At 34.1% G+C, this 25,692-nt stretch overlaps 3 protein-coding genes across 5 annotated transcripts in view; 1 reads left to right on the forward strand and 2 right to left on the reverse strand.

Annotated features, from left to right (window-relative positions):
- Window positions 1-8,303: 8,303 nt before the first annotated feature.
- Window positions 8,304-13,723, forward strand: LOC125837621 (N-(5'-phosphoribosyl)anthranilate isomerase 1, chloroplastic-like). 3 transcript variants are annotated; one of them, XM_049516716.1, is made up of 5 exons: window positions 8,304-8,363; window positions 11,657-11,713; window positions 12,290-12,660; window positions 12,740-12,903; window positions 13,288-13,723. In XM_049516716.1, exons 2-5 carry the CDS (start codon window positions 11,665-11,667, stop codon window positions 13,511-13,513), a joined length of 810 nt encoding a protein of 269 aa, XP_049372673.1. In that variant the 5' UTR covers window positions 8,304-8,363; window positions 11,657-11,664; the 3' UTR covers window positions 13,514-13,723. The 3 variants fall into 3 exon arrangements, with proteins under 3 accessions (XP_049372673.1, XP_049372672.1, XP_049372674.1); XM_049516715.1 differs by lacking the exon at window positions 8,304-8,363 and adding an exon at window positions 10,999-11,193; XM_049516717.1 differs by lacking the exon at window positions 8,304-8,363 and adding an exon at window positions 11,455-11,473.
- Window positions 10,825-25,692, reverse strand: part of LOC125837627 (uncharacterized) — a 46,605-nt gene continuing 31,737 nt past the window's right edge. The window contains exon 25 of the mRNA XM_049516722.1: window positions 10,825-10,836. The gene's annotated coding sequence lies outside the window, so the exon portion shown is untranslated. The remainder of the gene's footprint in view (window positions 10,837-25,692) is intronic.
- On the reverse strand, window positions 14,468-16,753 carry LOC125837616 (omega-3 fatty acid desaturase, chloroplastic-like). Its single transcript, XM_049516709.1, has 7 exons — window positions 16,026-16,753; window positions 15,866-15,932; window positions 15,691-15,783; window positions 15,420-15,605; window positions 15,262-15,342; window positions 14,947-15,084; window positions 14,468-14,867 (listed from the first exon to the last, which is right to left on the reverse strand). The coding sequence occupies exons 1-7, from the start codon at window positions 16,577-16,579 to the stop codon at window positions 14,688-14,690; spliced, it is 1,299 nt and encodes a 432-aa protein (XP_049372666.1). The 5' UTR covers window positions 16,580-16,753; the 3' UTR covers window positions 14,468-14,687.

The raw sequence follows: 25,692 nt of genomic DNA on the forward strand, positions 1-25,692 counted from the left end.
TTTTATCATGCTAAATCGATTTCTCAATAACTCTTTCTAAGCTAGTTTTGATCTAATATTCTCCTATTTTTCTCTTGCGTGGGATTTCTTATTTTATTGTCTTCTTTTGTTCAAATCCCTATCCCATATTTGCTTAATAAAGTTTGTTAAATGAATCTTTGTTTGTAGTTTGAGTTGGTGTAAAATTCAAATCTCTCATATCTTGGTTTGGCTAGAGTTTTAGTCCTAACAAGGTTAAATATAAGTCTTTGTCATTCTTTGTCATCTTGATCACTATCTGATGTTGCTCAACTCTAATAAATGGATCTAATGATAAAAGTTGACCAACAGGGAGTGAAAAATATTATGATATACCTTTTTTTTAGTAAATATATTTAGCAATTATGGCATGATATGGTTAAGCCTATGTTTTTTTTGTTTTTGTTTTTGTTTTTTTTTCTGAGGAAAATGTCCTAATTCTAGGATTTCGGTGCCCTCCTTGAGATTGTCGTATTATGATTTCCCCTCTAATGTGTTACTTATTATATTTTGCTTTTTAAGTGAGATCCAACAAGTCTTAGTCCTTCATGGGTTTCCTTTGTGTTTTGTCTTAAAATAAACCTTTGATTATCATGTTTATGATTTAAGCATTACTTTTCGTTAATTAAGACTATATTTCTACAAAGTTGTCAAATATTTCTAGTTACTGCATTGTCATGAATTTGAGCTGTTACTTGATACTAATCCATTACTCCTTTCCTTTGTATACATGCCCTGTTGAGTTCATTTATGGACTCCCCAAGTCTCTCATTGCATCCTGTTGGGCTCCTTAGCCTAACACATCTCTTCTCCGAGTCATTCCGTCTGAAGAAGTAGGGAAACTGAATTACAATCTCCAGAAAACCCAAAAAGGGGTTGTATACAAGATGTATACAGCTGTATACATTCAGTATACATCGATATATATGTCAAAAAATGGAAAATACAGGGCTGAGGCGAAATACAGGTGTTCGGAAGCAGGAGATACATGGAAAGGGCTGATATACATGCCGATATACACTGATATACATCAGCTGTATACCAAAAACGGGTTTTGGTTAAATCCCAAAAATACCAACGAAATTGGCCCAAAAGGGGGCCCAAATTCAAATTTCTCCCTCACTCGCTAATTATTTAATTGTGATTATTTATTATTTGTTGTTTAACTCTAACTTTATAATCGTAAATCAACTTAGTTGGATCCCCCAAAAGACGAGCTATTTCTCTATGTTGTTTTGTTTCTAACAAATCTCATTTTATCAATTTTTGTATTGTCATTTATAATCTTTAGTCAAAACTTTCTTTTTTCTTTTATTAGTTTAAAATAGTTTTTCATAAACCAAAAATGACTCAAATAAAAACCAACTCATTTTATTTCGTTAAAGTTCTAATTACTTGTCTCTAATTCAAATGTTTCAATTAAGGTCCCATTTTCTTAAAAAATAAATTGCTATTTGTTTAATTTATTTTTTTCTCAAAGTTAATTTAATAATGTTAATTATTATTATAAAATACTTACTTAGTCATTTTCTCAAAGAGGTTAGTCAATTAATAAAAAATGATTTTCATGCTTTAATTATTAAATTGGTTTAATTTTTTTTTTTTATGAATTACATAGATTCTAATTAGTCTAGTTTATTTAATATTCTAATCACTTGCAATCTAATTCAAATGTTTTCATTTTTTGGGTCCCTTGTCTCTAAAAATAAAAAAAAATAAAAAAAATAAAAAAAAAGCGTTATTTAATCAATTATTTTCTCAAAGTTAATAAAAAATTTGTAAGTTATTATTTTTTATGTTAAAACATTATTTTTCTAAAAAATAGTCAAATATATATTAGTCAAGTCGCAGGTCAACTGCATGTTAGCGGACATTTCGAATGCTTAAACCCTTCTCGAAGTGTAAATTGAACCTCGAACCCTCTTTGGTATTTTCAAAATGATTTTTTCTGTTTAAATCTTTGAAAATTATAAGTTTTTCTTAATTTCTTTAAAAGATTAAGTGGCGACTCTTTTCTAAGTATTTTCTCAAATTGCTTTATACTTAGAACATTTCAAAAGCGGTTTTTCTGAATACAGTAAAATTACGACACAACAGCTTTGATATGTGGCAACGACATTCTTTAAAACAAATGACATCACTTTGTAGCAATAAATACCCTTAGGTGTGCGAAATATGGTGAGTTCTACATCTTTTAGTGTCATGCAGATTTGATTGTAGCAGAAAGAACCATCCATGAACGCATTGTCTCATAACCAGTGGTAACATCGATGATCAGCTCCGGGAAGAGGGAACTCATCTTTAGGGCATGCATTATTGAGATCCCAGAAGTCAACACAAACTCAAATTTAGCCATTCTTCTTTCTCACAGGAACAATACTTGAAATCCATGTAGGATATTTGACTTCACTAATAAAGCATGCCTCAATAAGTCTGTTAACTTCACTTTTTATCAATGGAATCAAGTCTGGCCTAAAATGCCTTTGGGCTTGCTTAACAGGACGAGAACCAAGTGAAGACATCCCTATATTCTTTTACTATATTCATATAAGAGATTTCTTCATCAACTTCTAGAAAGACACTCAGGTAAGTCGACATTGGGTCTTCATCAGTGCCAAGGTTAACTTCCTTTAAGGGATCTATTGTGGTCTTCACTCCTTCTTCAAGTTCTAGTGGATCATCTCCAACATCTTTCTCTTCTAGAGGATCATTGTCATTGACAGATAGATATGTGATAACACTAGACAATATCTTCCAAACTCTTTAACAATCTTCGTTTGAGGCAAGGCATCATGATCATTTTGGACTGTAACATGATATGAGGAGCCTATACTTTCTTCATCTTCCTTGCGCTCCTTGGTGTAAACCACAATGAGAGTCTTTGTCTTTTGTTCTTCTTTACAAAAAACCACAAGTTCCACTCGTCGCCTTATTCTAAAAGGAATCAAACTTTAGAAATCCTTTGGGATCATAGGTGAAGCAAGTGTTGTCACTCTTAGATAACTTCTCTGATTATTGTCATTCATCATCTTCAATGGATCTAACCTCTCAAAGAAGTTCTTGCATTCGATTTCCCAAATCGATCAAAGATGGAAGGCTTTTTGTTGGAATGCATCATCTTCTATAGTGATATGGTTATTGCTTGCCCTTGCAAATTGGCGGCAGTTGGCTATGGCCTATGCCTCCACGTGCTTGCCTGGTTGTATCTCACACTTGATTTTGAGTGATTGTCTTTCCTGGAAGTTTCGAGGATAAGTTTATTGCATCAATCTGTCTGATAGGAAAAGTTAGTCCTCTTAATGTATTTTTCTTGAGGGTTAGATGATTGACCTTCTTTTTTTTAACCTTTGGAACGTAGCGGAGTACATAAGTCAGCTTCTTCTTCAAAGACACGATCTTCCCTTCATTCGGTATGTGACAAGGTGCTTTAGTGTCAACTTTTACCTTTCCAACAACCACATTGATTCTTATGCTTGCGACCTTATCAGAATTGATTGATTTGACATCAATAGATTTTTCACCTTTGACAACGTAACTCTTCAAATAGAATTTTGCATCGGCGAAGTGTGTCTCAACTTTGGTGAAAAGATTATCATCTACAATTATCTTCCTTTCATACGCCTTCAAGATACTTCAAACATAGATAGTAAGAAGATGAGATAATTTTATTCTCATGTAGCCAAGGCCTACCGAGTAGTATATTGTATGAAGGCTTTGCAATGATCATATGCATCCATGCGCTTGATCACAAATTTTCCATATGTGGATATCTAATTTAATTGAGCCTATGGACCTTTGTCCATTGATTGAATCATTATATCAACAAATGAGTTTCACTAAGTTCTTCAATCGTGATGTCGAGTTCCTTCAATGTGTAGATATGCAGAATGTTGACTTCAAATCCTTCATCTATTAATATTCTATTTATCTTCTTCTCTAGCACGTGGACTACCATATACAAAGAACAATTGTGTAGTTTTTCACCAAATAGAAGATCATTATTTGTAAATGTGATTTTTGTATCACATGCATGTACTTCTTGGGAAGAAGGTTCAAAAGGCTTTTCAGAAAATGAAGGAGACATCATTGATGAGATTTCTCGCGTCGTTTCTTCTTCATCAGTAATAGACACCTTTGGTGAGGATTTTCTCATTGCTTCTTCTTTATAAGTAGGCGACACCTTTGATGAGGTTTCACTTACTATTTCTTCTTTATCAGCATTGAAACATGATGCCTCGACATTGTCTTGAGTAGACTTTGTACATTACTAACTTTGTAAGAATTCCTCTAGAGTCACATGATCGGGGTTTTTGGTAGTGATGCACTTCTACCTTTGCCCTCTTTGGACGCTTGATTGATTTATGCTTCTCAAGTTTCCTCACCATCTTCCTTCTAATTGGTTTCTCAAATGATTCTTTTTGTAAGCTTGACTTGTTACGTCATCGCCTAGTCACAAGAATCCAGCCTTTATCACCATCTATATCAATTTGAGGTTTGTCATTCTCCAATGAAACTTCTTCATGCTTTTTGGCGATAAATATTTGGACCTGATTGAGCGAGCCAAACGTGATAGAGATTTGGTTCTAACTAGCCTTCTCATTATCGAGGACAATCTTCGTTTCGTTAACCAATCACATAGCTCTATCCTTGAAGACAAAACATTTTTCAAGAGGGTGGCTCACAAGTCTATGATACTTGCAATAATTTTGGTCATTAGTTTTTCCAGCTTTATCAGGTCGCTTTATCTCTGGCAACTCAATGAGCTTTAACTCGAGCAACTCATCAAAAATCTCGAGAACATCAGAATCAAAGAAAGGGTATTCCTTTTCTTGCATCTCCCTCAGTGTCGACTTTTGATTCGAAAGCCCTTGGAATGTCGTTTTCACACTTTGTTTCTTACTTTCCTTCATAGTGAACTTCACAGGCGACACATTGACATCTATGGATTCTTTGTTGTCATCTAGGCACAAGTTTGCTCCATCTTTTGGGTTCTTGCTTGTCTCTTCCTTTGCGTGGATTGTGGAAAAACGTCATATCTTTCTAGTAGAGGACATGCTCAACTCCATATCATGAGCGCGAGTAGCTAGATCTTCGAAGGATTATGGTTTTATTCCTTGTAAGATGTAAAGAAGATCACAATGCATTCCTTGGATACACATTTCTATTGCAGAAGCTCCACTAAGCCTAGATTTGCAATTTAGGCTCACGTTTCTCCATCGATTTATAAAATCTATAATCGGTTCATCCTTACTTTGGCGAGTATTTGTGAGTTCTACCATGCTCAATGTACGCCTTGTGCTATAGAAGCGATTGAGAAACTCCTGCTCTAATTGCTCCCAACTATCAATAGAATTAGGCTCAAGATCCATGTACCAATCGAAGACATTTATTTTTAGAGAGTGGACGAACTATTTGACAAGATGGTCTCCATAGTTCCATCATTATTACATGTCTCCACAAAGTGTGCAACATGTTGTTTCTAATTTCCTTTACCCTCAATTTGTTGAATTTGGGAGGTTGATAACCAACATGCATTTTAAAGTTATCAATTCTTGCAGTGTATGGCTTAGCATACATATGAGAAGACTTGGTGGAGATTTCATACTTATCTTTGATTGTCCCTTCAATGAACTCCTTCAAGCGATCGAGCAAGATCATTCCTTCAGTAGAAATTGACATCTCCTTGACAAGCGGTGTTTACTTCGCATAATTTTTTATCTCTTGAACTTCACCACCCTTTCCAGGCCCATGGCTAACTTCTCCATTTAAAAGGCTTTCCATCCTACCCATCAACTTATCGATTCGTGACTCTTGGTGTTGTACATGCTTTGTCAATCCTTCAACCAACTTCCCCAGATTTGCAAGTTGTTCCTCAGTGGAAGTAGCAACAGTTACCATTGCTTGCATAATCATTGGGGATGTAGGAGAGTAACATGAATTGTCGTGCAAATTGATCTTCAATAGAATCACATTACGTGATACATGTGGAGATGATTCATTAGTTGAATCATAGTTCTCCTTTATGGTAGAGTTCTTGGAACCAAATTGCTCAAGTAGAGCTAAGGTCTTCTTGTTCGTTTCAGCAACACTGCTCATTTCTCCTAAAGTATTTGTGGAAGACCTTGATCATTTTGGAGTTGAAGACCCAAAAACATGAGTTGATGTGGACGACACTTAAAGTGTTTGTTGTCCTAGCGTAGCAACCTTGCTCCTCGTAACAGCTCCGAAACTTCCAAAGGTAACACCAAGGATTAGGGGTGGGCATTCGGTAGTTCGGTTCGGTTCGGTTTTTTTTTTTCCGATTTTTTCGGTTATTGATTTTGTTGTACCGAATTAATTCGATTCGGTTCGGCTTATTAAATTCGGTTTTTAATGTTGTAGTATTGTAGTTCGCCGGTGTTAGATTGCATTAGGTGGACGCCGTTTGCTGACAGGCAGACAACACTGGCCGACGGACGGACGCTGCAAATTGCTGGAGCCTAAGATTTTGAACGAAAAAGTAAAAAAGACAAAAAAAATTGGAACGAGAAATAAAAAATTGAAACGGACACTGCGCCTGCAACTTGGAGTTGGAAGAGGAGGTGCAGCGGGTGGGTATTGAAATTTGGAATGAAAAGTAAAAAGACAAAGTCAAAAATGAAAACTAAGGGATGCTGACCAATAGTCACTAGAAATTAGAAAATATATAATATAATATTAATAATTAAATAATATTTAAAATAGTAATGCATAAATTTCGGTAAAACCAAAAAACCGAAATACAAAAATTGTGTTACCGAAAACCGAACCGAAAAACCGAAGTAACAAAAAATGTGAACCGATACCGAACCGAAAAATAAAAAAACCGAAACCGAAAATTAAAAAATTCCGGTCCGGTTTGGTGTTCCGGTTTTTCGGTATTTATGCCCACCCCTACCAAGGATCCTTTCAACTTCAGTAGAAAGTTTAGAGTTAGTGGCTTTAGAGGCAGTTAATTGAGAGTTGACCTTTTTGGAAGTCATCTCGATATTCTTTGACTTGAAAAGTTAAGATGAGAGATAGAAATTGTCCCACTAGGCGTGCCAGAATTTGTAGACAATAAAATTTGCATCGAGAAAACAATAATAAAAAATGGTAAAGTATCGCAATAATCGTATTTATTGATTTAAAGGGCGGGTGTTACAATCTCTATGATTCATCTGAATTCGTCTTATCAAATATAGATTCAAGGGCTCTTGATCTTGAATTTGTCTTGAACTTGATCTTGAATTCAAGGGCTTTAAAACTTATTCTTGAATCTTTGATGAACTTGAACTTGAACTTTATCTTAATCTTGACTTTTACTTGAATTCAAGGGCTTCGAGCTTGTTCTTGAATTTAATGGTCTTGATCTTGATCGTTCTTGAACTTGAATTCTTAAACTTGTAGCTTATAGAGAAATCTGTGGAGTTTGTCCCACGAGCTTTCTCTAGCTTCTTGTTTAGAATTTCCTGTCTCTTTTCTAAATTATGAGGACCCCTATTTATAGTTTTAGAATAGAGGAATTGTGATTGGAACAGGATTGCCTTCGCCCAATCAGATTTAAGTGACATGACATATGGACTTTATGGAGCAGGCTTGTCATTTTTGACACATGTCATGATCCTATTGACTTCTAGTTTGACTTGACATGCCACGTCATTTGCCAAGTGACACCAAAATGGGCCTCTAGGATGAGATGAAATTGAGCTTAGCAAACTGGGCCCAAATCAATTAATTTGGATTTTAATTAAATTCATATTTATTGGACTTAAATAATAACCCAATTATATTAATCCATAATTTATTTGGACTAATATATTCATGAATTTAATATAATCCAAATCATTTTATAAATTTATATTTAATAAATTTTAAATGATTACACTATAATGTACCTCATAAAATAAAAATTAATGTAAAAAATAGCTCTAAAAACTAAAATATAGGTGTTTTCTTCACATGTTCATACAATATCTAATTTTTTTCATTCAAATACTTTAACCTTTAAATATTTATACTATTAAGTGTGGAATACACATGCAATGCATGTGTTCGAGAGAACTAATAAATTAAAAATGGTGAAAGAGGGTAAAAATTTAGAAAGTAAAATTATATTTAGGACCTATTATGGCACTTGTAGCCTAACACACCTTTTGTTGTTTGAGGTAAACCTTTCATTCACTCGGAATATTATAGAATAGAGGGAGTATTACTAAGCAATTATTTAGTAATAATTACAAATACAAATACAAAAAATTTGCAAAATCCTCACAATCTTGGAGGTCCTAATTGGGTAATAAAAGTATGTGAGGACACCATTGAAACTTCAAGAGCCATTTTTTCAGGTCAGTTTCTCCCTTAAAGATGTAAAATTTCATGTGGGTATTCTTCAAATCTGAGTTTTATAAATCTATTCAATTTATTTTGGCCATTCTTTTGTATGTGAAAGATTAATTATCTGCAAAATGTAGACTTTGATGTAGTTCTTAATCAATAGTGTTGAAATAATTCCTAGTTTTTGTCTTCATTGCTCTCTTTGCTGGTTTCTGAGGATTTCTTTTATGTACAAATTGGGTGACTCGAATTATATCTCATATTATTTGTTTTCTCGTTCAGATTTCCATTTTGAAACTATGAGTTATAGTTACTAGTTTCTGTTCCTTTTTTTTCTTTTCAAGAGTCAGCTAATGATCTTTATCTATTTCATCTTTTTTTAACTAGGGATATGTTGGGATATAGATTACTTTCTGGTGTAGTTTCTAAAGTATAAGTTTTTATTAAAAAAAAAATGAATTAATCTATGTCAGTTCAAGTCTAAAATTGATCAATATACCCTCCAAAAGAAAAGGGTACTGAATTTAGATAGGAAAAGTGTCTTGGAAACCAATGAGTAATTTGTTCGGTTTGATGATATAGCTTACTCCTGATTTTATTTGATTTTTTTCCTAAATCAATAGCGAATTTAAGTTGTTTTGAAGCGTCATTTTTTTAAGCTTCTGAGCATTCAGGTCCCATACCAATAATTATGTGATAGACCTGAGTGTAACAAGCTTCTATTCCATGTGGTTTTTTTTAGCTTTGAAAGAAAAAACATATGATGTCTTTGTCTCATCTAGTTCGATGTATTCAAGATCATGAGTTGGTTAATTTTATTTGCATTGACTTGATGTGATCCCTAAAAGCCACATTCCAAAACTTAAACCAAAAATACTGCATAAAAATTCCCAGTTAATTCGCACAATTCAAAATCAAAATTTATGCTTTTATAGTTGAAAAGTCTACTTCCCTTTCGCTTATCAGTTTGAAATTCCCAGTTGATGCACGAAATTCCAAGCTTATTACCTGAAGTTGTTTTCATTTTTCTTTCCAAGAGTTTAACTAGTCTATTTCATAAAGGAAGCTGTTGCCCATTGGTATTTGGTAAAGAAGTGAACTATTTAAGCTGTAATCTGAACTTGTAATTGCAGAATTTTGTGGTTATCAATGACTGGTTCTTCTGTCAATTACAAAGAATTTTTCATCACATGACTGGTTATTCTGGTGAATGGTTATTATGTTGAATGTGGTTAGGCAGAACGCTTTTCCCCTGATGTATCGTTACTGGCTATGTACCTATGGTTATGGTGTAGAGTTTCCCTGAATTGTTATTCTGTTGAATCTGGTGCTGAGAAGAGCTTACTAGCTGAGAGGCATGTAAAAAAAGAGAAGTGGAGACAATGTTGGTAGCAAAAAGGAGAGAACAAAATCTTCAGTACAGTAACGACCATTGAATCAAGAATAGTTTTCTAGGCTGCTAGCTATATTCTAGATATTTCTGGGTAACTGAAGAATATTCAAGTGCAACTAAAATAGGCTTAGTACATCCTTTGGTACGGTGCAATATATGTCAAAAGTAGTCAGCTTCATTGCCGTATAGTAGATGCATATAAGCTTAACACGAGGCAGCAAAATACATATAAATTATCTACAAAGCAAAATGTTAAAAATCAGCAGCAACAGAACTTTGGCTTTACACTTCTAACCAAAGATGCCAGAGAAAATGTAACACCAACTTTACACCAATAACCATCACTTAAATCACTAGCCACTTGAATAACCCACTGGCTGCAACTCACTAGGAGCTATTCCAGCCTGCACGTAACAAAAATGACTAATACTTGATCAGTAAAGCCATCTTGTAATATCAATTGACAGCAAAATAGAGTAAAAGCAGCATAAAAAATGACCATGTTTGATATCCATAATGTAAGATGAGATAAATGTATCATCTCGTCCTGTCTCTGCCTCTTAAAATTGTTGTGGAGGTGCTCACACAGAATCTATGGCTGACAGATGAAACTAGTTCTTGGAAATTGACACATCCCTTCTCACCCTCATCTCCACAACCCTCTTCCAAACTTTCAAGGTGTGACTTAGCAGCTAATAGTAATACCCACAAACTTTGGTTGTGTGGGAGTTTAGAGCTCCATGTCGGTCGTAGTATTAGCATATTCATGTAGTCTTTGGTTTTTGCTATGTGATATCATATGTGGTTTGTTGTGGTTAGGTGACTACACCTTGTTGTTATAGTTATGGTTCCTTGCATATATTCTCCACACTACTTTCCCATTAGCTGTCATGTTTTTCTTTTAATTACTACTTTGATTTGCTTGAGCCGAGGGTCATTCGGAAACACCCTCTCTGCAGTAGTGGTAAGGCTTGCATACGCTCTATCTTCCCCAAACCCCACTTTGTGGGATTTCACTGGGTTTGTTGTTGGTATTAACTTATTATTATTATTATTATTATTAGCTCTTCTAAAACCCAAACCAAACTACTCCTTAGATTCCGAACAGACATACGATATTGTTTGTTTATATTTATTTTGTACTCATTCTAGAATTTAATCATGTAGTGAAATACTCTGGATATCTCCACAATTTGCTGGTCAATGTTGCTTTGCAGTTTCTTGGATTTTAGTTGCTTGTTTGCTAATTGTCAATTTTAAAAGGTTTCTTTGTTGACTAGCTAGTATAAGCTGACTAGTCTAGTTTTTAGAATGTATTAGCAATTAGCAATTCCTCTGTTTGACCAGTTCCTATATTTGATGAGTAGCAGGACTATTTCACGGTATCTCTCCTCTCTTGCATAGCACTACAGTGGTAAAACAGAATTAGGAAGGAAGGATGCTCTCAGGTTCTGCTTTACTTATATTTCTCTTCATCCATCTTTATACATGCACCTCTTCTTATAGGGCAGAGCACCAAGAGTGTACCAGTCAATAGACAACTTCAAACTATCAAGTTATACAAGTGTCGTCTCATCCAGAGACTAATAGATTTTAGTTTAAAGAGATGTGAGGTGTTCCTCAGTGCAACATGCACCAGAAAAACAGTGTGCAAAAGAGCGTTGGACTTTTATCAAAATGCAATCATCACCCTGAAAGCTCTTCCTATTTACAAACAAAGAAACAATTGTAAACCCCAGTAGACGTGCCATTATGATGTTGGCTTTCTTTTAAGAGCTGTTATCCAGCAGCTAAATTTTTTATAAGGCCCTGCTTGTTTAATAATTTGTTTGAGTGGCATAAGAGCACATAACATTGTGTCAGATTATGTCACTATTTACTTAGTCTTAGCGATAGTTCTGTGTTTTTCAGTGTTCAACATGGGAACTCAGCTTCAACCAAGAGTAATAGGCCTTCCCAGAAGTCAAGGTAAGTGAAGGTTTGGATTATATGGACATTCTTTGCACTTATAGTATCCCCACCCTAAAAGATAATTGTAAGAAAAACACAAGAAGAAAGAGTAACACTTCTTAAGAAATAATCTGTATCTTCAGAAGATAATAAGTTGGGAATTTTGAGAACTTGGGTTCTCTTAAGAAAACACGTGATCTAAAAACCAATGAGCAATCAGCACAACTATTACTTATTCGATTTGTCCGTTTAATTTTTTCACACAAGCAAAAGAGAGAAGCCTACCAGGACCGGGATAGGAAGCTTACACCTAACAATTATTCTTGAGTTAAACTTTGGATTTTGATTGCTTGCTTGGCCACTATTTCATTTTTCTCGAGTTCGTTTTAATCTTACAGAGAAATGTTTTCCTTTTTGACCTTCTCTTATTCTAATTCTTATTAACAATATGTGGAAAGATGCAAATTTGCAATTGATCGGTGTTTTAGAAGTAACTTATTATGATTTTTCCTTGAGATTCTTATAAAACTTGTTCACAGATCTGGTTGAAGTAGAATATATTAGAAATGATACATCCAAATCTTTTTCTTATAGGTGTATTGGATGTAGAAGTATATTCTACAAATAGAGCACAACTGAGGACTTCCACCAGCAACAGATTTATGTGCACCTTAAATCAGTCAACAGGAGTCTCGGCTCAAGCAGCGCAAACAGAAAGTAGGACTTTAGTCAAAATGTGTGGAATTACATCAGCTAGAATTGCTGCTCTTGCAGCAGAAGCTGGAGCCAATTTTATTGGTATGATCATATGGCCCAACTCAAAACGCTCTGTTTCACTTTCTACTGCAAAGGAAATCTCGAAGGTTGCGTGGGAATATGGAGCTCTGCCAGTTGGGGTGTTTGTAGATGATAATGCTGACACAATACTAAGGGCGTCTGATGCAGCAGACCTTGAATTGGTGCAGGTGAGGAACTGCCATCTTTCACCATCTTGAATATATTGTTTTCAATACTCAAAATCCGCAACATGTTCAAATTGAGCAGCTTCATGGAAATGTTTCTCGAGATGCTTTTCCAGTTTTAGTCAGGGAGAGACGTTTAGTATACGTACTTCATGCAGATGAAGAGGGAGGCCTTTTGAACTCTATCTCTGATGAGGAGTCTTCTCTAGTTGATTGGATTCTAGTGGATAGTGCGAAAGGTGGCAGGTACAGTTTCTTCCTTATAGATATACCTGCCATTGGCATGGCTGGTATGCTATCATACACAGTCTCTTTTGGACTAAGCTTAATCCCACTCCATATGGAGCTAACATAATGTAATTCCATTGGGTTAGTATTATCAAACTCTTTTTTGGATTCGTTCATGCCAAAGGAAACTTGTTTTTTTTGTAACTTTAGCATGACCAAGCAACTAAGTCTAATGTGATAGGAAGTAAAACACTAACAGTGACATTGTAATGAGAGAAGAATAGCATTAGTAGCAATGAGGACACTGACCATTTTAGAGGAGATGAATTCATGATAGCTAAGGTTGAGCAAGTGTTGGACTGTAAATTATGAAATAAAATTTGTATTCACATACTTTTGCAGTGGCAAAGGATTCAACTGGGCTCAGTTTAAGCTAACATCAATTAGAAGCAAACACGGGTGGCTCTTGGCCGGAGGAATTAACCCAGACAATGTTTGTGAAGCTCTTTCTGCTCTGAAACCCAATGGAGTGGATGTCAGTAGTGGCATATGTGGACAAGACGGCATCAAAAAGGATGAGTTCCGGATACAATCATTAATGAATGCAGTGAAATCTTTACACCTCTAGTTGATTTTGAATAGCTGTGACACTATTGAGGCAAGATTCCTATTGCAGATTGTTAAATCAACTGCAATGTTGGTCCAGATCCCTTTTGTCATTGCTCTGCTGATTTGTGTAGGCTAAGACTAATATCTCATGATACATCAATTTTGTACTATTATAAAAAAAAAAACATCAATTTCTTTGTAAGAGTGCAACTTCCCTCAAGCAACTAATCAACTCATAAAGTAAGATGCTATCGGATAGGGGTTTAACCATGACCCGGACAGAGCGTCGGGATCAGTTCCTTGCATCCACTAGCCATACATTAAAAAATATTTTCACCTCACCAACCTAACATGAAAAAATAATTTAGAAATCAACTTATGTTCAAGAAAACATTTTCCTGATATTGACTAAATTAAAAGGAATCCAACCTAATGACCTATCAGGTAGATATCTGTCTGTATCATAATATTTTAGTAGAGGAATCCAAGTAGAATCGAATTTCTCTTAAGAGCATACCTTTCGTATGTACCAAGGAAGTTCATCATCGCCCCAATCTAGACCAGTAACATATCTTAGTGTATTTCTTGCTAATTTAGATTTGTAATATTTATTACATTGGTACATAAAAATAAAATTATTATACTAAATCCTTGTTTGATATCTCATGACACATCAAATTACTAGTATTAAGACGTCAACTTCTTTACAGGAGTGAAACACATGACTTGTTTGATAAAGAGTGGATATTGACTACAATGATAACAACCACATGCTATAGGCTCTTAACATGTAAAATGTTAAGTTGATTATTATTGAATGTGACATTACCTTGGTTGTTTCTTTCCCCTTTAACCACCACCCATGCCCCCTTTTTTTTTTGCCCCCCTCATGTTCTTGGGTCAAAAATAACTATTTCCTTCATAAGTGATGTTAATGGATCCATGCACAGCAACAAAAAAACAATAAAAGATGGTGGGACTGAAGTATCTTTTTGTAAATAATCATTTCAGAATCCAGAATACAGATAATATACTTTCTTGGCCAACCCAAGAGAAGAATTGAAACTTGCTCTTCTCTAATGGCAGGTAGCTAACTTTACTTTGTGCTCAACCAGTAGTGCTTATACAACCAACTTGAATGGATGGGGCATGGCCATAGTGTCAGTGAAAAAGAATCAGCTAACAGGGTTTTGCTATTTCTCAGACCCATAAAGGTTGGGATCAGTTTGATAATATACTACACTCCCTGTGTCACTCACAAAGTGATCCTCCTTCATGCTTTTTATCAGATATCCCAACAAGTAAAATGGTAGAGGCCCTGACTTCTTTGGCTCCTTATAATATTTCCCTAACACTGGTTTAGCAGCTTCCGTCTGCAAAAGAATCCATGTTATTAAGACACCAATAGAAACTATTTGGAGCAGTTTACGTAAAATGTTGTCTCATACTTACTGCTTCTACCAAATGATAGTGTGGGATTTGAGGGAAGAGATGATGTATCACATGAGTCCCTATGTCATGGTGGATGTTGTTAATCCATCCATAGTCACGATCAAGCGTTGTAAGCCCTCCTCTCAGATAACTCCATTCCTGTTTCATAAATACATATCAATTACTGAATCACCTCCCAACTTTTTTCTTCATAAAATAGGAGTAACTAACAACTATATTTTGCTTATATCTAAAAGTCAAAAACATTGAACATATTTCATTTGGCATTCTAGCTTAGTAGGAGATACTACTCCGCTAGCCAAATCAAAATTATACCTCTCCTCTGTACCAAGGAACTTTATCTTCATGGCCATGGTGATGCAAATAGGTAACTATATCCAGCCACATGACAAAGCCCTACATGTTGAATTGAATTCAGTTAATAAAATGAGTCAGCAACAACAAAAGAAGGCAAGGTTGGAAAATGGACTAACCCAATAGGGGATGCCATAAAGCTTAAGAACTTGGAGAGGACCCATGACAAAGGACAATCCCACAAGCAATGCAGCCATTGCCGTCCAGCAGACAGTTGAAGTAATCACGTCTTTCTTTTCACTTGCGACAAACAAATCACTGCTTGGATCAAAGTGAGAACCTTTCTTTCCCGGGCTTCTACCCCACTGTGATTATTGATTATTATGAGTTCCAAGTTACATCAAATTTTGTTATTGTCAATAATACATTGGATATGGACTACTAACTCACCAGATAGAAAGGATATGCCAGCAAGGGAAAGGGTAGAGTGAACCTAAATTTCTTTGTGATATCATCCAAACTATTGTAAAGCTTCTCAGATAACTGGGAGAAAAAAAAGGTAATTAAGAGGCGAAAAATAGTTTTTTGAGAAGTGAATATATATCAAACCATCAAACAAACTTACAGGATGCCATGATTCATCATTCTCAACATGTCCATGGTTCTGATGATGAGTTCTGTGGCTTATTCTCCTGAAATATGAACAATCAAATTCATCAAACAAAAATACGATTTGAATAAATAAAATTCCCTAAGTTTTGAAGAAAGAAAGAAAGAAAACAAACCATCCATGATAAGGAACGAGAATTGAAGAATGAAGGATATGTCCAGCAACGCTATTCAAGTTATGGTTATTTGAAAAGCTTCCATGTCCACAATCATGACCCAGAACAAAGAGAGCCCAAAACATTGTACTCTGAGCAAACCAATAAAGAGGCCAAACAAGCCAATTGTTGAAATAAGCAGCAGCAGCCGCTAACCCAAACACAATAGCTACATCTCTAACAACATAACTCATGGATGTCCATGGATTTTTGACCCAACAATGCTTAGGAATAGCTGCCTTAATATCAGAAAGCTTGAAGGGTGGTGGTGCCCCTGGGTCAAAAAATTCATCCCCATTGTTTGTTGTTTGTTCCTCTTCTTCTCCGGCAATTTGGATCCTAAGCGGTGCACTTACCCTCAATGCCCAACAATTCCGATCTGTTCGTATAGGTGAAGGTGAAATTCTTCTCAGATTTAAATTGGTGGCGGAAACGGAAGATAACCCTATTCTGGGCTTTGGGTATATTCGTGGTAGTGGTCTAAGACCACATTCTGATAGAACCCAACTTGCCATTTTTGGGAGAAGAAGAGAAATAAAAAGAGAGATATTGGGTTGGGTTGGGTTGGGTGAAGTCTGCAATCTGAATATAAAGAGTTTCAAATTAAAATTATACGGAGTACTACTATATTTCTTTGTTTGTTTTAGGCTAAGGAGTAATAAGATGTGTGTCTCTCCTTAGACTACAGAAATCTCAACTTGTGCTTCTTGTTACTCTTATCTCTTCATATTCCCAAGTTGCTGTTGTTATAGTTATATATATAGTACTAGTTCACGTCCACCCACATCTCTCATTCTTCTATCTTTCTTATTCACATCTCCGCCCAATATTTTAAAAAAGGGTAGGAACGTGATTTTTATGCAAATACAAGATTGACTCTTAACAATACACTTTTTTCTCTTCCACCATTTAATTTTACTTTTCTTAATGATATAGACCAAATTCCTTGACTACTAGTCTAATCGCTATAAATAAATAATATCACGAGGAGTTTAGCACATATGAGAAAGGACTATAGGGGATTGTTTCAAAACCTTAATTTTTTAAATATTTTCTCATAAACCTAATGAGCAGTGGGGACACCAGAATTATTTTTATTAATTAAAACAAAAAAATAGAGGAAACAAGTGTCAGCAGTCAAAAACGCGTGGAGGTCAAAAGAGGGTGATACGTGGGCAAACTTGGCTTTCTCACAGTAAATTGGATTTTAGTCAGTGGTAAAAGTTCAGACAATTCAGAGCCAATAGGCATACATGCAAATAAAAATGATGACATAATTAAAAAATATTTGATAAGTAAATAGAGAGGGAGGAAGTACACTTGTAAATAGGATACCCAAACTTCATTAATGAATTTGTTAATTAAGGTTATGATTTAGTCCGTTAAAAATAAGGATAAAATAGAATCAAAAAATTGATGTCAATGGCATTTTAGACCCGAAAGATAAAAAAAGTCATTTGTGTGGTTTAATGATACCTAACTAGGACTTTCTTTTCCTCCAAATTAATAAGATCCTCTTCTTTTTTCTTTTCTCTTTTTTTTTTTGTTTTATAAGAGTAATTTTGATTAACTTGTATAGTAAATTGACTTACTTTTCATAGAATTTTTTTCACCCTTTTCTAAAATTCAAAATCTTATAGATAATTCATTTTTGTGTTTCAAATTCATTTCAATCAGAGGTGTCAAAAATGAACCCAACTATAACTAACTTGTTCAATCCGCCTAGAATTTAAGGATTGAGCACAAGATAATTTGAATTGGATTCAATCTCAACCACTTAAGCCTTAATCCATTTTAAGAAAATTCTCAATCGAGCCCAATTTAATCTCCAATTGCAACCCGTTTTAATATTCTTTATTTACATTGATGTAATGTATGTTCCTATATTGAAGGTATAAATTACTATCTATTTTATATCTTTTAGGATTTATATATCCATTTGTAACTTCTTTTTATAAATTTTTTTGAGTTGAAATTCAAATTATGGATATAAAACTTAAATAAGAATATATTAAAATTATTGAGATTAAGTGGGTCAAGACTCAATCTGTTTTAAGCTCATTTGAGTCCAACTCATTCGAGTCCAAAGTAAACTTGGGCGAGTTAAAATCCAACTCAATTTTCCATTTTAATATATCTCTAATTTCAATCCAACCCGTTCATACGACATCCCTAATTTGAATACATAAAAGTTAAATATAATTATTTCTTTCAAACAAGATAGAATGATCCTACCATTCAAAGTTTCAAACTATGAGATTGATGTGTTGAAAATGGATGAATATTCATATTTTTAAAAAGACAATTATGTGTAAAAGTGAAATTTCTATTAAGGCTAGTAATCTAAATCACATTAATTACTCTTCCCGAAAAATTTGCCTCTATTGATGTGATGCAGCCTTATTAAATTTGAAGCATGCTTTTTCTGTCATAAGATCTTTTTGCACATTTTCAAGAAATAAATTTATGTCTTTGATTACTTATTTGTTGCGGGTTCAATATTTTCAAATGGAAAATGTCAAAATTGCTCTTGAATTATACGAAATAAATTAGTTATATTTTTCGTTATATTTTAGGTTAAAAAAATACACTATCGTTATTTTAGGAGACCATAAATACCCTCCAAGAATTAATAACCCAATTTTTTTAATGATGTGACAAGCTATATGAAATTAATCCTTCCGCCTAAGCTACCAACTAGGATTCCCACTACCCATATATATATATATATATATATATATATATATATATATATATATATTTATTTATTTTTTATTATTATTATTATTTTTATTTTATATATATATATATATTTTTTTTTTTTTAAATATAGCTATCCACAAGGACCAAACTAGTTACACTTACACCTACAATACACAGACATATACAGAAAAAAGACTCATATATCTGTACTTTGATGCCCCTAAACTAATTACACATGTAGTTTTATTACTAATTTTTCGTAATAAAAAATAACTGATAGAGTAAACATTCATTTATTTCACTATTCCTTTTTCTTCTTCTTTCTTTTCTCTTTGTTTTCCTCTTCTTTTTCTTTGCTATTTATTTTTGTTCTCCTTTGTTGTTTTTTTTTTTTTTTCAAATCATATTTCATATGTTTCATTATAATGTAATTGCATACTTACTTAGTTTTTTTTTTCTATTTTCTTTTATATATTTCGTGTTTTTCTTTTAATTTCATTAAATTAATTTTTATTTTATTTTTTTCTTCATAATGTAATTTCATTCACTTTTTTTTTTCTTTTTCTTTATCCTTCTTTTTTAATTTTTTGGTGATTTTCATCGAGGTCTGCTTTAGTCCTTCAACAAGGTACTCTTCAGTCCTCCGTGATATCATCATAATATATCTATATACTGACAAAATATCATGTAGGCAGTGGCAGATTCAGGATTTGCATCAAGGAGCTTCGAGAAAAAAAGAGTAGTGCCTAAGATTTGATCTTGGAACCTCAACTGTGTTTGAACTCCTCAACCACTAAGTCAATCTCTAATCTTACATTTAGGAGATTCAAAATCAATATATAGACATAAATTTTTTTTAAAATACCTTAAATATACAACATAATTTTTTATCGAGGGGATTCGGATAAACCCCCTCGGCAACCTCTAGGTCCGCTCCTGCATGTAGGCCTGATTCATTCCTTCAATGAAACACTCATTAATCTTCTATGATATCATTACTATATATTTATATACTAGCACTGTGCCATAGAATACAACAAAGTCCTTTAATGCGACACTCCTTGGTTCATCATGATTCATCATAGTATATATATATATATATATATATATATATATATATATATATTGTCATGGTATCATGAAGACTACTTCAGGCATTCAATGAGATTCTTAAATCCTCCATAATATCATGGCAATATATCTATACATTAATATACTATCATGACAGACTTTTTCATTCCTTTAATAAGACAATCCTCAAGCATTCATTATACCATCACAATATATCTATATATGAATATGATATCATTGAGGTTTACTTCAATCCTTAATGAAATATATCTTTATATTTTCATGATATTATTGAGGTTTACTTAAATTCCCAATGATACCATGACAATATATATATATATATATATAGGCATGAGATTATTGAGATTTTCTTTGATCCTTCAGTGAGACACTCGTTAACCCTACAAAATTGTATCTCAACCATACATAAGAATTGGGGAAATTCAAGATTTGATAAGAAAGAAGTTGGGTCTTTATGTTGATAAGATTGTCTATTACATGACTAAACAGAGGATTATGAAGGAAAACATAGGTGATTAGAATTTGAAATTTGCCTGATTATGTGACTATGCAGATATGATCAAACAAAGAAATCCTAAAAACTTTTGTTGAGTAAAAAATGATAAGAAAACTGAACCAGGAAAGAACTTTTTTATTTATTTTTATGTGTGCTTTCATGCATTTAAGGAAGGATGATTGGAGGGGTGTAGGAATATAATTGGATTTAATGATTGTTTTCTCAAAGGAGCTTGTAAGGTGAGCTATTAGTTGCCGTTGGAAAGAATGAGAATAATCAAATGTATCTCATTGACTGGGCAGTTGTGGATACAGATACAAAACATAGTTGGAGTTGGTTCATAAGGTATTTAATTGTTGATCTAAATTCAGGAACTGGTGAAGGTTTGACTGTAATGTCAGATATGCAAAAGATATTGATTACATAATTTCTTATTTTTTTTTAGTTTGAATTTGATCTTTACTACTTTAATTACTTATTATGTACATATTTTTTGTTAGGGACTTCTTCATGTCTTGATAGAGTTGTTTCTAAATGCTGAGAGAAGGATGTGTGCTAGACATATATGGAGTAATTGACATGTGCAATGGAAAGGAGAAGAAAGAAGGAAACAGTTTTGGAGATGCTCAAAGTCCACCTTCAAAGTTAAATTTAGAGAAGAAGTTCATGCAATGACTAAGCTAGGTAAGAAGGAAATAACTGAGGACTTGGTGCATTATGATCCCACTACTTGGTCTAGGGCTTTTTTGAAAACTCACTCCAAGTGTTATGTTGTAGAAAATAACATCTGTGAGACTTTCAATTCCTGGATCTTAGCTGCTAGACGTAAATCAGTTATTTCCATGTTAGATGATATTAGCCATAAAATAATGAATAGACATATAGACATTATCAAATTTGTTGAAACATGAATATTAGATATCTCACTTATGGCAAGGACAATACTAAAAAAAGACGATGAGTATTCTAACAAGTGTAAAGTTTAATGGAATGAGGTAAATGATTTTGAAATTAGTTGAGGGGGGGGGGGATATTCATTTGTTGTTCACTTGGACAAGAAGCATTGTGATCGTAGGTTGTGGATGTTGAGAAGTATTCCTTTCCCTCATGTTATTTATGCTCATTATTACTTGAATCAAGATCCTGATCAACACATAGAGCACTGGTATAAGAAAGAAACATTTCTCAAGTCTTACAACCATTTCATCCAACCTATTTTCAATATGATGATGTGGTCTGACACTACAAATCCACCAATAGAGCCTCCTAAGTCAAGTTTAATGTTAGGAAGACCTGACAAAAACAGAAGAAATAGTAAGGATGAGCCAAAGAAATGTGGTGAACTTTCAAAAAATGGAGTAAAGATGACATGTTCCATATACAAGAAAATTAGTCATAACAAAGCCGTGTGTGCAAGAGTAAGTAATAATTCATTTCAGATTTGTAAATTGCTTAAAGTTTATACATATTATAATCATATATTTTGTGGTGACATAGTATGAGAGGGGGAGCATTTCTCAACCTGATAGTCAGAGAAATTCAAGTCAATAAAGTTACTCTCAAACATGAGTAAGATTAGATTTAAATATTCATTTGCATTTAATTTCTATTGTACAAGTTATTCATATCTCCTTATTTCTGTTCAATAAGCTAGAGCACAATTAAGTCAACAAAATTTTGTTTGTGGTGACACTATTGTTGTGCCAAGAGCTACTCAAACAGGAGTAAGATTAGATTTATATATTCATTTGCCTGTAATGTTTGTTCTACAAGTTATTCATATATATATTTATTTATGCTATATAGTTTAGAATGAGAGGTCCATCACACTCTACTTTCAGAAGTACATATGCAACAACACAATCAAGTTAACCAAGCTCTATTTGTGGTGACACAACATCTGTGCCAAGACTTCCTCAAAAAAGGGTGCAAGTTGGAACTGGAAGAGGATTGAGGAGAAAAAAAGCTAATGCAAAAGGGGCCCCATTTGTTATTGAAAGAGATAATTCTTCTAGTTAACTGCCACCTTTATTAAGTCACAAGAGACCATATAGTTCTGCCTCATTTTCTACTGCTACTAGAGGAAACAGAAGGCCTACAACTAGTTTTGGTGTTTACTTTGATCTTACAACTAGAGCCCAAGTATTTAATGTATGTTCACTTAATATGTTTACTTTGTTTTGGTGTATATTCTGATCTTGCCTTATCTTACACTTTCTTTTTTCTATTACAGCCTGGTACATCAAGTGAGAAGATTCTACATGGGCCAACAAAATTGAAGAGTGCTTCACCAACCAATATAAATATTGGCTTTAGACCCTGTGGCCTAAAATTAAAGGGAAAAGATGCAGTCAACACTTCACATCACAATTGCAACAAATGAAAGCAAACAAGAAAAACAAAGGATCTTGTGGAACCTCCAAGAAGTAGTTCATCTAGAAAGTTGTTATGATTTTGGCCTCTGTTAAAAGGGTCTTCCACAATTTAATCTTTAGTGTATTTTGAACAACTCGTGTAATGTATTTTTGAACCATGCATTTGTATTAGAAAGACTATGGCTATCAGTTGACTCTAGGTTGTCTTAATGGCCTTAAAAGGGCCTTAAAATATAAGCAATAAGTGTAATGCATTTTTGAACAACAACTAGTGTTATGTATTTTTGAACCATGCCTTTGTGTTATTAGCTCAATATAATTTTGTTATTTTTCTATTTGTTACATTCATAACAAGCTCTATAGCCTAGACTATCTCTTAATGTATCCCTTCTTCTTGTGGCAAAATTAACTACACAAACTTCTCAATAAGATTATTCGATCCCTGAACTAATTGGTTTGGAAAATTGCTCTGTTTTTCTATAACACAGGGCAAGTTACAATTTTATGACTAGCCTAATCTTCGGATGGCTCAATATTGGCAACGATATTCCTACAAGTTTTAGTAGCACAAATACAACTGCTACCAATTCGTGATACAAAAGAGACTGATCAAGTCACATTCAACCTTCCAATTTGATACAAAATATGAACTTAACATAGGCTTAACTATCACAAAACTGACCAATTAAGTACAAAACTAATTAGTCTAGATTAGCCGCCTAACTACTATAAAACTAAACAATTAAGTACTACAATATTGAACTACTATAAACTATACCATATTAAAGAACCATTTTATAGTTGGCATACAAAGAAAAACAATCACAAGTCGGTTAAATTTGATATTTTCAATCCCTTTGGAGTTTAACTTCCTTTAGCTTCTTGTTCAATACCATCATCTTATCTTCATTTTCATTCAATTGAAATTTCAAAAAATCTCTTTCTTCTTCAAGCTTTTTCACTTTTCTCTTTAGTCGATCAATCAAATTTTCATCATCTATTCATTAAGGACGACGCAAATCTAGATGATTCATCAACATTTTCAAGCGACGGATCAATCCATCTAAAATATCCAAAACCACCATTTTCCTACAAACCACATAACAATAGTAAATATATAAATTTTTGATTTTTTCAAATAATTCAATAACACTAGTGTTTGTTCGAATATGTAACATCTCAGGCTTAGAAAGAGCTAAAGTTGAAAGAACCAAATTTAGAGTCATGTAAGTTACTCTTCAAATTGTAAGTTTTGGGTCAACTTCAAATTGTACACAAGGCGTTGCTGTGTATTGTGATGCGTCCAGAGTTGGACTTGGTTGTGTATTGATACAAAATGGCAAAGTTATAGCTTATGCCTCCAGACAACTTAAGATTCATGAGAAGAATTACCTGACTCATGATCTCGAGTTGGCAGCTGTTGTATTTTCTTTGAAAATATGATGTCACTATATCTATAGTGTTCATGCATGTTGATGTATTCATCGATCACAAGAGTCTCCAATATGTTTTCAGTCAGAAAGAGCTTAACCTCAGACAGAGGAGGTGGTTAGAGTTACTCAAGGATTATGACATGAGCATTCTCTATCATTCAGGTAAAGCTAATGTTGTTGTTGATGCTTTGAGCAGGTTGTTTATGGGTAGTACTGCCTATGTTGAGGAAAACAAGAGAGAATTGGCCAAAGACGTACACATACTTGCATGATTAAGAGTCCGGTTAATCCAATGAAGGCGGAGTGATGATGATGAATGTGGTTGAATCATTACTAGTGTCTGAAGTGAATGAGAAACAAGAGTCTGCTTTTCTTGAATCAAAGGCAAATGTTCATAAGCAAAAGGTGATGGTTTTTGAACAATGGGGATATGGTGTATTTAGATATCAAGGTAGATTGTGTATACCTAGGATGGATGAAATCCAAGAGAGTATCATGGAAGAAGCTCATAGCTCATAGTATTCATCCCATCCTAGTTCCACAAAGATGTATCGTGACTTGAGGGAAGTATATTGGTGGAGTAGTATGAAGAGGTGTACTGCAGAGTTCGTTGCTAAGTGCCTTAATTGTCAACAAGTCAAGGTAGAGCACCAAAGACCCGGTGGTATGGCTCAGAATATAGAGATTCTGGAATGGAAGTGGGAGATGATCAATATGGATTTCATTACTAGTTTGTCGCGGTCTCGCAGGCAACGTGATTTGATTTGGGTGATTGTAGACCGGACGACTAAATCAACCCATTTCTTGCCGAAAAAGACTACCTATTCAAGAGAACATTATGCCAGACTGTATATTCAAGAGATAGTCTGACTTCATGGGTTCATGTGTCGATCATTTCAGATAGAGGTGCACAATTCACCGCATAATTTTTGAAGTCTTTCTAGAAAGGTTTGGGTTCGAAGGTAAACTTGAGTACTGTTTTTCATTCTCAGATTGATGGCCAAGCAGAGTGTACGTTTCAGACATTAGAGGATATGTGGAGGTCTTGTGTGATCGATTTCAAAGGTAATTGGGATGATCACTTACCTCTCATAGAGTTTGCTTACAACAACAGTTATCACTTCAACATCCAAATGGATCCTTATGAGGCTCTTTATGAGAGAAGATGTAGATATCCTATTGTATGGTTTGAGGTTGGGGAAGATGGGTTGATATGGCCAGACTTAGTTCATCAATCCATGGAGAAGGTGAAGATCATTCAAGAAAGGTTGAAGATAGCGCAAAGTCGTCAGAAATCCTATACAAATGTTAGGAGAAGAGACTTGTTTGGGGTGGATGATTGGGTTTACTTGAAAGTTTCACCTATGAAGGGTGTTATGAGATTTGGTATAAAGGGGAAGCTAATTCTCCGATATATTGGTCCTTACAGGATATCCAAGAGAGTTGGCAATGTAGCTTAAAAGTTGGAGCTACCACCAGTGTTAACAACAGTCCATCCGGTGTTTCACATTTGTATGTAGAAGTGTATG

This window comes from Solanum verrucosum, unplaced genomic scaffold, assembly GCF_900185275.1.
Source record: "Solanum verrucosum unplaced genomic scaffold, falcon-dt-bn FXZP01000156.1, whole genome shotgun sequence".
NCBI lineage: Eukaryota > Viridiplantae > Streptophyta > Magnoliopsida > Solanales > Solanaceae > Solanum > Solanum verrucosum.